Source organism: Mirounga leonina, unplaced genomic scaffold, assembly GCF_011800145.1.
Source record: "Mirounga leonina isolate KUSES-001 unplaced genomic scaffold, KU_Mleo_1.0 Mir_173, whole genome shotgun sequence".
In the NCBI taxonomy this organism is placed as follows: Eukaryota; Metazoa; Chordata; class Mammalia; order Carnivora; family Phocidae; genus Mirounga; species Mirounga leonina.
This window is the reverse complement of record NW_023270447.1, coordinates 51491493-51507020: the sequence shown is the minus strand read 5'-3', so window position 1 is coordinate 51507020 and position 15528 is coordinate 51491493. Positions and strand designations below refer to the sequence as shown.

The window sequence follows — 15528 nt, the reverse complement described above, 5'->3', positions numbered from 1 at the left end:
GATGATTGGATCCTGAACACCAGGAACATCAGGCATCTGTACTAATAAGACAGATCTGAGAAATATTTCAGGGCTAGAATAGACAAGTCGTACTGATAGATAAGATATGGAAGGTAAGAAGGAGGATTCTACACTGATGATGAGGTTTCTAGGGTGACTGGGTAGATTTCTTAATTAATCCAACAAATAGTGATTAAGGACTCATCCAACAGATGTGTTGGGCACTGGGTTCAGTGATGAATAAGGCGCCCATGATCCCAACTTTCAAGAAAGTTACACAGTCTGGCAGTGGAAACTCCAGGGTAAACAATACATAACAGATTACTTATGTAATTACAAACGTGAGGTACTGTGAGACAGTGTAATACAGAATCTAACCTAGTCTGAAGTCAGAGGCAGTGTGGATGGTAGTGCCATTCACGGAAGCAGGAAAATATAAGGAGCATCTGGTTGTGGGGGAGATGAGTTTAGTTTTGGACATAATGAATTTGAATCATCTGTTGGTACACCTAGTTGGGGATTTGTAATAGATGGGAATTTGGAAAAAGGTGCTAGAGATATAGTTATATCCAGGGCGGGGATTAAGAAATTTCGCAGAGAGGCCATTTCCTAATAAATGGCCTCCAACCTAAGAGAATGTGCCAGGCTTCCTACTACCATGGGGGCAGGATCACAACTAGGAAGGTGGGGCTAAGGCAGGGGTATCTGCCTCAATGTCCCAGCTCTAGAAAAGGGAAACGTTGCCAACAATGTATCTGTGAAAAGTGGCTAGAGAAGCATGAATGCTGTGATTTGCTGGACTGGAAGAACTTGAAGTCCTGCTTGGCCTTCTGGTAAACATTAGCTCGGGCTTCTGAAATGCTAAATAAAGGTAGGGACAAACGAGCCCATAGGGCAGGCACTAAAGAATTTATTTTCATAAACATGCTCTTTTTCTCTCATCTCTCTCTCTGTTCCAAATTAATGTCAAGACTAGAGGAGGGATTCAAGACAGAAAATTTCCCTTGCCCTGCTGCCAACTTTCAGTAGGTAGCCTGTAATTCTCAGGGGAATTCCTGGGGCTTAGGCCACAGGGTGGCAAGTAAGATAATTGCCCTTTATGCCAGACTTGGTCCATAACGCCACCATCAGCCAGAGCTCCCTCGCCCCTTCCCCACCTATGACCCGATTCCTGGCCACTTCGGGCTCCCCACCTCGGGTGGCCCCACTGAGACCCAGGTCTGCCCTGCACCTCCTTTGTGGTGGCAACCCTGCACCTAAGCCTGATTGGGGGTGTTCCAATCCAAAGTTCCCCAAGTTAGGATTCTCTCTTTAATTTAGCAGGGCCTTCTAGTCTGATGCCTGAGATAGAAAATTGGGTGTAAAATCTGGGAGGGTAAGAACCTATCTCCACTGTTCACCTAAGTCACCCAGCCAACGGTAGCCAAGGATAGGCCCTCAATAAATGAACAAGTAAAAAGTGCTCAGGTCACCTGGCAAACTCACCGAGCATGTGTGCATGTGACATGTCTATCAACTGTCACTTGTTCAAAATCAAGCTTTCCCCAAAGCCTGCTGGATGCTGCGGGTATACTGGTCAATAAATCTCTACTCTCTAGGAATTCTCAGTCTATGTCACAGTGAATAAGAGATTTGCCCTAACAGAGGAACATACAGAGCTGTAGGAGAGCATAGAGGAGTAAGTAATCTAAACTTCCCCAAAGACAGGCTATCTGAAGTGGGTCCTGAAGAATAAAGAGTGGGCTTCCAAGTAGACAAGCTAGGAAAGGGAATTCCAGAACTTAAAAACCTTAAAAAAAAAAAAAAAAAAAAAAAAGCCTTAAAAGGTTTTAAATCAGTGTTTCCAGTAATTAATGGGAGTGCTGTTGCTGTTATTATTGGACTGTTGCGAGTGCCCGGATAAAACAATTAAGTACTAATGTGATAGTCCAATTCTATCACTGCTGGTATTGTTGAAAAGTGAGATCCTCAGCAAGTGGGAAAGGAGATACAGATATAAGATTAAAGCAATTTAGAAAAAACTCTGTGGTGCTAAATAAGAATTGAAAGTATGAGTATGAACTCACAATGTATCTCCTTTAAAAAATGAATCAAGATGGGGCGCCTGGGTGGCTCAGTCGGCTGAGCATCTGCTGAGTGTCTACCTTCGGCTTAGGTCATGGTCCCAGGGTCCTGGGATCAAGCCCCGCGTCGGGCTCCCTGCTCAGCGGGGAGCCTGCTTCTCCCTCTCTCCCTCTGCTGCTTCCCCACTCGTGCACTCTCTTGCTATCTCTCTCTCTCAAATCAATAAATAAAATCATAAAAAAAAACAACAATCAAGCACACAACACATTTCCTGACTCTGAACAGTGAAAAGGCCTGTAAACAACAACCAAGCCAATGGCAATAAGCACCACTAGCACCCAGATTGTGACCTGGTATTACTATCTCCCCACTGAACAGAACCAAGACTCCGAGAAATGACTCAGTCTGGGTCTGAGACAGGAAATGTTCAAAATGAGCCTGGAAAAGCCTGGAAAATTTTGTTGTAACAGATAACAAGACAGTATCAGAGACTCTTAGGGCCGTGCCAACAGGACTCGGGCCAATTTGAAGAGGTTCCCATTAGCCAAAGGGACAACTTGAGTATTGGTAAGCATAATACTTGGGATGGACTGAAACTAACTGGCCATTGCTGTCGAATGCTAATAAACCAACTACTATTTTGAAAATAGGTGAAAAAAAAAGGAAAAGAATCATTTATGCTGCTTTTCTACAGAAACTATGTCACTGGAGAGCCAAATAGTAGATAAAGGGAAGTTTTTATGAAAGAAGTATTCTAATTAATAAACAAGGAAGCAAAGATAGAATTGAAATATCACCATTTTGAAAACCCTAATGATTTAACAGATGTAGGCATTGCTTAATTACTTTTAATATCAAAAAGTAAGAGATAATTACACAGCATGAGTTTATGGCTGAAAGCATTTAACACCACATATCAAGTAGTCTTGCCAAAACCAACCAACCAACCAATGCTGAATCTGATCAAACCTTTAGATACACCACCAGTTTACAGAAAACAAAGGCAGAGCAACATGATAAACAACACCATAGAAATACAATCGGCAAAATCCAGACAGCGAGAAGCTATAGGATAAACAATTCTTAAGCAAATACATGGTAAAGGGAAGGGGGGGAATGGAGTGGGAATCTATCATTTAAAACACATTTAAGAGATACAGCAACAAACTCCAAGATGAAATTCAAACACTGAAGTATATATGATGCCTCAGAGAGATGGTGGAGACATTCCAGACCACAGCGATAAAGTGGATACCACAATAAAGTGAATCAAATGAACTTCTTGGTTTGCCAGGGCATATAAAAGTTATGTTCACACTGTACTGTAGTCTACTAAGTGTGCAATAGCATTATGTCTAAAAAATGTACATACTTTTAAAAAAAATATTTTATTTATTTGTCAGAGAGAGAGTGTGAGAGAGCATGAACGGGGGGGGGGAGGGGCAGGAGAAGCAGGCTCCCCACTGAGCAGGGAGCCTGATGTGGGGGACTCGATCCCAGTACCCTGGGATCATGACCTGAGACGAAGGCATATGCTTAACCGACTGAGCCACCCAGGCATCCCAAAATGTACATATTTTAATTAAAAAATCGTTATTGCTAAAAAATGTTAAGCATCATCTGAGCTTCCAGTGAGTCATAATCTTTTTACTGGGGGAGGTTCCTGCCTCGATGTTGATGGCTGCCGATGGATCAGGGTGGTGGGTGCTGAAGGCTGGAGTGGCTGCAGCAATTTCTGATAAGGCTGCAATGAGGTTTGCCACATGGATTGATTATTTTCACATACAATTGCTCTGTAGGACGCGGTGCTGTTTGATAGCATTTTACCTACAGCAGAACTTCTTTCAAAATTGGAGTCAGTCCTCTCAGACCCTGCTGCTGCTTTATCACTAAGTTTCTGTGATATTGCAAATCCTTTGTTGTCTTTCCACCACCTTCATGGCATCTTCACCAGGAGTATATTCCATCTCAAGAAACCACTTTCTTTGTTCATTCATAAGAAGCAACTCCGCACCCACTCAAGTTTTATCCTGAGATGGCAGCCACGCAGTCCCCCCTGCAGGCTCCACTTCTAGATCTTTTGCTCCTTCCACCCCATCTGCAGTCACTTCCTCCCCTGAAGTCTGGAACCCCTTCTAAGTTGCCCATGAGGGTTGGAATCAGCTTCTTCCAAACTCCTGCTCATGTTGCTATCTTGACCTCTTCCCATGAATCACAAATGTTCTTCTAAAATGGCTAATCCTTTCCAGAAGGTTTTCAGTTTACTTTGCCCAGAGCCACCAGAAGAATCACTATCTATGGCGCTTGCAGCCTTAGGAAATGTGTTTACTAGTCAGATTTGAAAGTTGAAATGACTCCTTGATCCCTGGGCTATAGAACGGATGCTGTGTTAGCAGGCATGAAAACATTTATCTCGTTCATCTCCATCAGAGCTCTTGGGTGACCAGATGTATTGTCAACGAGCAGTAACATTTTGAAAGGAATCTTTTTTTCTGGTAAGGTCTCAACAGGGGTCTTAAAATATTCAGTAAATTATGCTGTAAACAGATGTGTTATCATCCAGGCTTTCTTGTTCCGTTTACAGAGCACAGAAAGTATAGATTTAGCGTAATTCTTGAGAGTCCTGGGGTTTTATGAATGGTAAATGAGCACTGGCTTCAACTTAAAGTCACGAGCTGCATTAGCCCCTCACAAGAGAGTCAGCCTGTCCTTTGAGGCTTTGAAGCCCAGGCACTGACTTCTCCTCTCTAGCTATGGAAGTCCTAGATGGCATCTTCTTCAATAGAAGGCTGTTCCGTCTACACTGAAAATCTGTTGTTTAGTGTAGCCACTGTCATGAGCGATCTGAGCCAGAGCTTCCGGATCACCTGCTGCAGCGTCTACACCCAGGTGGCTGCTTCACCTTGGTACTTCCACATTATGAAGGCGGCTTCTTTCCCTAAACCTCATGAACCCACCTCTGCTGCTTCCAACTTTCCTTCTGCAGCCTCCTCACCTCTCTCAGCCTTCACAGAGTAGACGAGAGCGAGGACCTTGCTCTGGGTCAGGCTTTGGCTGAAGAGGATGTGGTGGCTGGTTTGCTCTTCTATCCAGACCACTCACACTTTCTCCACCTCAGCAGTAAGGCTGGCTGACTTTCTTATCATTCGTGTGTTCACTGGAGTAGCACTTTCAATTTCCTCCAAGAACTCCTCCTTTGCTTTCACAACTTGGTTGTTTGGTGCAAGAGGCCTAGCTTTCAGTCCGTCTTGGCTTTTGACATGCCTTCCTCACTAAGCTTAGTCATTTCTAGCTTTTGGTTTAAAGTGACAGATGCATGACTCTTTATTTGAACACTCAGAGGTCATTGTTGGGCTATTAATTGGCCTAATTTCAATATTATGATGTTTTTAATAGGGAAGCCCAAGGAGAGGGAGAGAGATAGGGGAATGGTCAGTCAGTGGAGCGATAAGAACACATATAACATTTATTAAGTTTACCATCTCATATGGGTGCAAATTGCAGTGCCCCAAAATAATTACAACAGTAACACCAAAGATCAGTGATCACAGATCACCGTAACAAACATAATAACAATGAAAAAGTTTAAAATATTGCAAGAATTACCAAAATGTGACACAGAGACACAAAGTGAGCAAGTGCTTCTGAGAAAATGGTGCTGATAGACTTGGCTCAACAAAGGGCTACCACAGACCTTCAATTTGTAAAAAACACAGTATCTGTGGAGCGCAGTAAGCAAAGCTCAATAAAACGAGGTATGCCTGTATTAAGGAGATACATTGTTTTTTAGGTGTGACTATGGTATTACGGTTATGTTTTTGAAAGTGTCTTTTATAGATCCAGAATTTAAATATTTATGGATCAAATAACAGGATGTCTTAGATGTGCTAAGACACACACATACAGGTATGGATGAAATAAAGTTGGCCATGAGTTGACAACTGTGCAAAGTAAGCAATGGGTACATGGAGACTCTTTATACTATTCACTCTACTTTTGCCTGTGTGTAAAAACTTTGCACTAAATAAGTTTAAGCAAGAATAAAAAGTTACTGTGTTGGGCGCCTGGGTGGCTCAGTCGGTTAAGCATCTGCCTTCGGCTCAGGTCATGATCCCAGGGTCCTGGGATCGAGTCCTGCATCGGGCTCTGTGCTCAGCGGGGAGTCTGCTTCTCCCTCTGACCCTCCCCCCTCTCATGCTATCTGTCTCTCATTCTCTCTCTCAAATAAATAAATAAAATCTTTAAAAAAAAAAAAAGAATAAAAAGTTACTGTGTTGGGTGCCTGGGTGGCTTAGTCGGTTAAGCATCTGCCTTCGGCTCAGGTCATGATCCCAGGGTCCTGGGATCGAGCCCCACATCGGGCTCCTTGCTCAGCGGGGAGTCTGCTTCTCCCTCTGCCCCTCCTGCTCCCCCTGCTTGTGCTTTCTCTCTCTCAAATAAATAAATAAAATCTTTAAAAAAAAAAAGTTACTGAGCTGACCCACTCTCCAACCCAGGTTCTCCCAATTGACTTCAAAGACAGAGAACCAAGAAGAAAATTGACAGAACTAAAACTGGATGCTCTGGGCAGGGACATCTCAGACATGGTGTGGACAAGAAGAAGGAGCTGGTGGAAAACAGCATTAGCCATGGTGGAAAGTCACAGTCTGGATGCTTTGTTAAAGAGGATTACAGCATTGAGTTAAAACTGATTTCAGAATAAAAGAATTGATGTGTATAAACATAGTAAAAAGGGTTTGTAGCTTTGGCTTATAAAGTGAACACTCTTAACATGAGTGAGTGAAAGGATAATTGCACATAAACCCTGTGTACCAAATCAGGAGGGTTTTTTAATTACAAAGGAATCTCCTAAAGCCCTTTGCTCATCTCTTATTAAAGCCCTATCACACTGCAATATAATTACCTGCTGGCCACCCTCCTCCAGACAGACCCACTTGTCACCGCCCCTGGGAGGGCAGCCCCAATATGAATGCCGTCTTTCAGATACTCCATCCCACAAGCCAAAGTAAGACTCCCAAGATACAGTTTCCAGGCTTCCCCAGGGTCTTGGCTCAGAGAAGAAATGGCATTGGCCCTCAGGTGGTAAGTCAATTTTAAAAAAGGAAGGAAAGGACGGAAGAAGCAAGCCAGATATTCTCTATAATATCTTAATGATTTATATAGGGGTAGTCCCTGAAAACAAGTCATTGGAGGCTCCTCTATGATCCTGAGTTTCCAGGGAGAGAAGGGGTGAATGTTCTCCCAGTAATCCATGGCAGGCTAAGCCCTCCAATGTGCAGATTTACATGAGGAAGGTTATCTGTGAGATTAGAAGCCATTCTTTTTCAGTGAAAGCTGGGAGTCTAGAGATTACAGTAGAAGGCACAGGCAGCTCATAAATCCGCAGAGCCTGGGCCTCTGGACAGCCCTCTCATTGGCAAAGCGATTGATGCTTCTGCCAGGGAAGCTCCAAAGAAACTCTTCATCACTATCTCATTTGGAGACTTGACACCCAAATGGACACACTGATGCCCAAGTTTATAGATCTGAGCAAAGCCCAAAGGTGTCAAATCTATATAAATCAGGGTGGGAGGTCTGCAAAGGCCCTGAGGACCAGGCTTTTCTCAAACACCAGCTTCTGACTCTCTGAAGGTTTGGAGCACCTGGGACATTGGCCTGGAGCTTTCATAACAAAATGTAAGGAAAGAACTCGAGTCCTAACACAGGAGCAGGCTGAAAGAGCCCCTCACCAGGTCGATGTCAGGTATTCTCAGCCCAGAGAGACCCAAGCAACTGTTGCCATTGTGGGCTCTACCTCTGTCCTCCAGCTGGGCTCAGATTTTCTTGTTCTCAGGGATGTGAGCCCACATCACATCACTGTGTCCCAAATGAACAACCTATGACTTCTACCTTCCCAAATGCCATGGGAAGCTGACTACTCTCTTCAGAAAAACAGGTAATTGATTGCTTCTGCTCAACCTTCAGGGCCCAGCTCAAACAAGACCCCTTCTATGAAGCCTTCCCTCAAGCCAAATGAGTCACTGCTTCTGTGCTCCCACCATGCTCATCAATTCACAAATTGGGTAGGGCACTTCTCTAAAAACACAGTCTGTTTATTCTGTTTAGCTGTTTTACCCATGGACCAAGGCTCCCTGAGGCAGACTGTATTTGATTTTCTAGGTCCCCAATGCCTGACCCATGGGGGCCACAGAACAGCCTCAAGTAAACACTGAGTGAGAGAGTAAATAAGGGCTCTGTGAGCCAAGACACCTCTGATAAAAGCCCACAGCACCCTCTTGCCTTAATCTTACAAAGGGTCACCTCCAACTACCCAACATTAACTGAGCACTCGCTCTGTCTGTGCCAGGCAGGCATTAGGCCAAGCACTGGGGAGTTCAAGTCCAATCAGACTCAATCCCTTTCCCATGGACCTCAATCTCAGGAAGAGACCCACCTTGCCCCAGGGCCTTCTCTACTAACAGTCAGTGAAATCCATCTGCAAGAGGAGCTTCACAAGCGTGTAGACAATCAAACCATAAGGGAAACAAGCTACCACAAGCTCATTCTAAGGCACTGGGTTGTAAAAACAACCCACTGAGGTAATGGAAGAAAAATTTTAGAACTTCTATTAATATTTATTTTTCATCAAAAAAAAATTAAATTTTAATAGTTACTATATGGACTGACAACAGAATATGTAAACAAACATACACATATTACTAGGGTATGTGCTTGTGGCAGACAGACTGCAAAATGGCCTCCACACAATGTATATGTCTATCAAATCATCACAATGTATACTTTAAGTATCTTACAATTTTCTTTGTTAAGAAAACCTTAATCAAGCTGAAAAATAAAATAAAATAAAAATGCCCTCCAATGATCCCTGCCTCCACGTATTCATGCCTTTGAGTAATGCCCTCCCCTGAGTGTAGGTAAGACTTACAACTTGCGTCTAGTCAAAAGAATACGGGAGAGCTGATAGGTATCATTTCCACGGTTACTTTACGTCACTTATATTCTGTCTTCCTAATAGACTGTCTGTTATCTCCATTTACGGCTTTGATGAAGTCAGCCATCCTATGTGGCAAGGAACTGGGGACAGCCTCCAGCTGACAATTAGCAAGGAGCACCCTCAGTCTAACAGACCACAAGGAAGTGAATCCTGCCAACACCTGGTGAGCTTGGAGGAAGATCCTTCCAGTCCAGCTTTCAGATGAGACCCCAGCCCTGGCCAACACTTTGAGTGCAGCCTTGTAAGAGAACCTGAAGGAGAGAACCTAGCTAAGCTATGCCCAGACTCGGATCCACAGAAACTGAACTAATAAATGGGTATTGTTTAAGGTGTTAGGTCTGAGGCAATACTGTTAGGCAGCAATAGATAATTAATACAGCCCTCAAATTCCTGAGAGATTACACAAGCAAATAAGTATGGATTCTCTGAACTGAAGCATCTATAGAACAGCAAAGGAGGGCTCCAAAAAAGAGGCCAAAGGCCAGCAGTGGAAGCCTGCAAATTTTAGCAGTAAAAAGAACATCAGCCTTAAAAGTGGTAAAGTGGAAAAACCTCAAGAAACGGCTCCAGGATCCCTGGGTTTGAGTCCCAGCTCTGCCTCTTAAGAGGTAGGTGATCTTAGTCAATTCAAACTTCCTAAGTCCAGCTTCCTTACTATACAATGGCGTCAACAAGGCTGCTAACAGTGGACAAAGAGAGAGTTATCTAGATAGTATTTTGTAGAACAGAATGTGATATACACATGTTAGTTTGTCACAAAACTCTGGGATGGCCTTGGACAAGGCACTGTTCTCTCTTGGCCTCAGCTTCCTTATGGTAAAAGGGGAAGGGAAGCCCATCCTGTCTCCAAGGGCTCTGACCTTTGATTCTAACATCATCACATCCCCATGTGAAAGGAGGAAGAGGAGAAGGTGGGCTGGGGCATTTACAATAGTTCCCTAGGCATTCCATTGGCCAGAGCAACTGTCTTACCAACAAGACCACCAGAGGTGTCTTTGACCAACCACATCTTGTCAACCTGCAAGGCCCGCAACCCAAATTCCTCAACTAAGAGGGAAAATCTATTTGGTTTTACAAAAAGGAAATAAAGGGTCAAGGTAAAGTCAGTGAGAACCACCAAATTTCAACAAAAATACAGACCCACTCTCAGAGGAGCAGTAGCTTGATTCTGTCACTGAGCACCTTAACTATGAGCCAGGAGCTTTTATAGACATGATCTCTAATCTTCACTACAGTCTTATTGTATGGGTTGTATCATTCTTCTTCCATAGTTATGTTGGCTGAGGCTCAGAGACAGTAAGTTCCTTGCCCCAGGAACACTGCTAGTATGTGGTGGCACCAGGATTTCATTTTAGCTCCATTTGACTCTAAAGGCCCTGGTCTTTGCACCACACCCTGTTGCTCTGGGAGAGAAGGTCACCCTGTGATTACAAAACAGACTGAAGGTTCTCAGCCCACAGGGAGATCATGTGCAGAGATCATGGCTTCATTCATTCACTCCACCAACATTTACTGAGCACCCCCTATACACCAGGTCTTGTGGTGAGCAATGAAGATGCAGGGTAATACCCATTTCCTGTTCTCATGTTGCTGAGTCGAACTGGAGAGGCATACCAGTCCATGGAGGACAAATGAATCAATGAATGAACAAATGAATATGCAGATGGACACACAAACAGTGAAGAATTAGTGTTTCCAGCACCATTAACAGTGATATACATTACAAGGTATAATGGGATCACGAGGTAAATGATGACTGTTGGAAGAGAGGGACCATTTCAGACATCTGGAACAGCAAGTGCAAAGGCATACGTGTTCTGGCAATGGCAAGAAGTTCAGCATGGCGGCAGCCTTGGTACACTGAGGATCTGGAACAGGGAGGCAAGGAATGAGCCATGGAGGAATTGGCTCTTCTTCCTGTACACTAACCTACTGAGCTAACCACGAAGTAGAATCATCTGAGAGGCCAGAGAGCAAACCAGGCATGAGAATTTGTAGGCTTTGGAGAACCCTATGAGTAATTCAAGAGAAGTCACACTCAGGGTCTGAGGCCAGGTTGAGAAGTCACAGGGAAACTAGAAAAACCACCAGGACTGTAACCAAATAGAATAAACCCATACTGTGCTCCCGGGAAGGGGACAGAGAGCAGAGGAGAGGGGATGTGGAGCCAAAAGGCAGGAAGGAGCTCCTCTAATGAAGAAGCTAAGAGCTCACCTCTCCCAAATCTATCAAGCCAGGACCATGTGGATCTCACAGCTGAGGCCGTATAGATACAGACATGCTCGTGCACAAATGCCTTAGTGAATCACACAGGAAGACAAAAGGGTCTGGCCCTCTTGGTTCTTGATGCTAGCAGTTTGAGAAGTGATGCACTTGCCCATTTTTTACTGCGCCAAACCACAAAAAACGCCATAAAAATATAATCTCTTACTTTCCTCTTTAGCTACTTGGCTGTTGCAACTGTTTGGTTTGGAGCAACTGTAGTTGTTGGGAGGTGGTCCATCTCTGGCACATCAAAAAAGTATGCCTGCAGGAAGAGGAAACCCATGAGGGGAGTTAAAACACAATGGTCTGCTCGAGTGTTCTAGACTCCAAGCTGATACAATTTCTGGGCTCCCCGGGGCCCCTACGTTTCCCTCTGCCACGCTTGTCAACCCACTGAACTACAACCGACTCTGTTTCTGTCCATCTCACTTACTCTACTATGAGTAACTTTTTAAAGTGTAGCCACCGTCTACTGGCCACTTCCTCCATAGGACTTAATCTGCGTAAGAACCCCGTAAGGCTGCTATTATTATCCTCATTTGACAAATGAGAAACGGAGGCTCAGAGAGGCTGTCATTCCATCTGGTGCACACGGCTAGCGAATGGGAGAGTTGGGTCTTTCTGACTCCAAGGCTCAGGCTCTTCATTGCCACATCATCCAGTCTCTCCTCCAGGGCAAAGACTGTGTCCTTCCTGTTCCTGTGCCACCAGCCTCTCACTCAGGGTCTGGCCCACGATGTAAACAATCCATATAAAGAAACTGAGCTACAACAGATTGCTGCTAAACTAGCTGGCTCTTGGTAAGGACCTTTACAAGAAAGTGCCAGGCAGGCCTGACCTCATAATTCTCCAGCTTGGAAAAGAAAGGTCTGATAAGTGATTCCAGTCACCATCTACAATTTCACTGTCAAAAATCAGGAGGAGGTAGGGGCGCCTGGGTGGCTCAGTCGATTAAGCGTCTGCCTTCGGCTCAGGTCATGATCCCAAGGTCCTGGGATCGAACCCCATGTTGGGCTTCCTGCTCAGCAGGAGCCTGCTTCTCCCTCTCCTCCCCGCTTGTGCTCTCTCTCACTATCTCTGTCACTATCTGTCTCTCTGTCAAATAAATAAATAAAATCTTAAATAGAAAAAAAAATCAGGAAGAGGTAGAAGAGGGAGAAAAAATAAAGAGGATCTTCTGACCTGTCTCAAAGTCTGAGAATCCGACTTTAGCCCAGGAAAATACCTGGGTTGTTCAAAGTAAGGGGAATACCTTAATAAGTCAGGGGTCACTGCACACTTGTGACTCTCCCTTGGAGTCATGGCATGAGGAAGGTAAAAGGACAAAAAGCCAAATCAAGAACCATTTCACCAGCTCTACTCTCTATCAGCCAGAAGGGGGCACTAAGACGACACACTGGAGCTTTCCCCAACACTCCTGTTCTGTGTGAACTCTTCAACAATCCATTTCCAAGTTTCTAGCTGCGGAGCCCCCTTAGCTTGTCACATTCCCAGAGCAATCTTATTAACTCTAAAAGCCTTCTTCCCAGGGCCCGTTCTGGCACCTGCTTTCTGAGGTGGGGAAAGAATTGTTCTTAACTTAAGGGGGTGGGGGACAGGGGCCATGCTGCTAGTGTTGGGCCCCTCCAGCTATCTCGATGCTGTGTGCACAGAGCCACAAAGCGCCCCCCATGGTGCAGGAGCCGTGCCTTTCTTCCAGGCTCCTGGAGGAGGCCCTCATCAGATGGAATGAGCCAAGAGGCCAGGGTCTAAACTTGTCTTTGCTAGTAACTCACACTGTAACTTTGGACAAGTCGCTCCACCCCTCTGAGCCTGTTTTCTAATGTGTAAAACAAAGGGATTAGAAAAAATTGCCTCTAAGGGCAACTATAATTCTATGACTCGTTAGTTCATTAATGCCACAAATACTCAGTAACAACCACAGTTACCATTTGGGGAGTGCCTACTGTGCACCAGGCACATACTAGATCATTAATAATAGGCAATGTTATCCCCATTTTATTTTATTTTATTTTTAAAGATTTTTTATTTATTTATTTATCTGAGAGAGAGAATGAGATAGAGAGCATGAGAGGAGGGAGGTTCAGAGAGAGAAGCAGATTCCCTGCCGAGCAGGGAGCCCGACGCGGGACTCGATCCCGGGACTCCAGGATCATGACCTGAGCCGAAGGCAGTCGCTTAACCAACTGAGCCACCCAGGCACCCAATGTTATCCCCATTTTAAAGATGAGCAAGTGGAGGCTCAAAGAGATGGAGATTTTCCCAAGGCTACACAACCCTGTGTCTGAGCTAGGGTTTCAATCCAGCTGTGTCCGGCTCCAAAGTCTATGTTCTTCTCTTCTGTGGAGCGGCCTGCTATTTGGCACCTAGCCTACGCCCCGTCTAGATATAGGCACCATGGAGGCGTCAGGATGAACCATCAGGTTTTCTAGAAGTCAGGCCAGGAGTGTCACCTGGCAGAGAGCGAGGGCACGGGACGGTCGACTATCAGCAGTAACCCCCGCAAACACAGGCTTGTACATCTACCCGCCAGCCAAGGACGCACCCTTCCGGGCTTCCTTAGTCATCCCCGCCAGGAGTGTCCCGCTACCAACAGCGCACAGCCATGAGCACCGGGGGGCCCTCGGCAGGTAGAGTGCTGGCATACGCTTCAGAACATTGAGGCAAAAATGGCAATCTGTGCTCCCCAGGGCAGAGTGGGAAGCCACGCTGTCTGGGTCAGTCAGTGCCCCTCCACTGCCAAGTCTTCTCCCTGCCCTTCCAATAAAAATAATGTCTTGCTTGTGTTCGGCTTGTGTTGTTCAAGTTGCACATTCAATCCTTGCAAGAGTAAAGATGCTCCTGCAGCTCCTTTTTCTAAGTGAGGAGGTGGGGTTCAGAGAGGGGAAATATCCAAAGCAGGGGTGAGGGAGCTGGGACCAGACCCCGTCTCCTCATCTCTGCTTCAGCCTCTTGCACTGCACATCTCCAGAAGATGACAGAGGAGGCAGCTCTGGTGTGGAGAACAAAACTCCAGGCACAGAGGGCCCCTGGCTAAACACCTGATCATGGAATCATTCCCTTCTTCGAGGAGGAGAAAACTGTGCCTCCCCTCCAAGAAAGGGGTCCTATACCTGCAATTCCCTCCCTGCTCCATCATCCAATGCGCCTGGCTCCCCGGAGTCCCCTGGAAGTGGACCAGGCAAGGCCTTCTCTCCTGCCTCCTTGTCTCCTCCAACTTCCCAACCAGGTGTATGATGGGAAAGATGTTCTGGAGAGAGGCGGGAAGATGCCAGCGAGAGGCACACATGAAAGGGCCCTGGCAGCTTCAGATGACACAGGGCTCTTCTAGTAACTTCTTTACATCTGAAGAACCCTTCACAGTATATGAAGGGCTCTCACAGCCATCTCACTGAGCCTCACAAAAGCCCACAAAATTTTAATCTCCGTGACAGAGGAGAAAGCCAAGTTTCTGAGAGAGAGCGCTCGCCTAGGCTCGCAGTGCTAAGCCCAGTGCAGTACTCTTTCTGCTTCCCTCTAATTGCTCTCTTCCAGCAAGTTCCTGAGCAGCAAGATGGGCAGGTAAGTCCCAATGTCAGTGTCATTTATCCCAAAAGGGAGGAACAGGCATAGGAGGTAAAAGAGCCTGCCATGCGCACCAAATGAAATAGGTTCTTAATAATACTCTTACCACCACCACCCCCTCCTCCTCCTCCCTGCTCCAAAGTCTGATTGCCATGCTCCTCTCGATCCTTTACACAACTGAACAAGGCAGCACTTCTTCCTGCTTCCTTTTCTCCATCAATGCCTCAACTAAGTATATAGGGAAGAAAATTCAAGGGAGACATGGGGACACACCAGTGAGAGGGCTACAGTGAGACAGGATGTTCTTCCTCAGCAGACAGAAGGGTCAAGGAGGGTCGCAGCAGCATTACAAGGGATCAGCCCGGGGGCTCCAAGTGCCAGAAATTAATGGTGTCACTCTGCCGTGAGTCAAACCAACAGTCCTGTAGAGGTCTCAAGAATTTAAAGCTCAGACATGTGGAAAGTATATGTAAACCAGCTCTTTGTCTCAGAACCTGGCACTTTTTATGAGACTCGTTCAGTGATCAAGTATTGGGATCTTATGCATGACCCAGGCTGTCTAGACAAAAATATTATAGATCAAATGGTGCCAAAGAAATACTTACTCCCACAACTGTAAAACCTGACCAAGAGTCTGGACA

General features: G+C 45.4%; 1 protein-coding gene across 4 annotated transcripts in view; it reads right to left on the bottom strand.

Annotated features, from left to right (window-relative positions):
* The window catches only part of YIPF1 (Yip1 domain family member 1), a 36579-nt gene that overhangs the window by 1170 nt on the left and 19881 nt on the right, over nucleotides 1-15528 (bottom strand). Inside the window, exons 10-11 of one of the 4 annotated variants that reach the window (XM_035018509.1) lie at nucleotides 11490-11585; nucleotides 10326-10926 (exon numbers count right to left, since the gene is read on the bottom strand). The exons of 2 other annotated variants lie outside the window; for them this stretch is intronic. In XM_035018509.1, the coding sequence (XP_034874400.1) occupies nucleotides 11502-11585 (84 nt within the window). In that variant the 3' untranslated portion in view covers nucleotides 10326-10926; nucleotides 11490-11501. Of the gene's footprint in view, nucleotides 1-10325; nucleotides 10927-11489; nucleotides 11586-15528 lie in introns of those variants that run through there. One more of the 4 variants, XM_035018508.1, reaches the window with a different exon arrangement.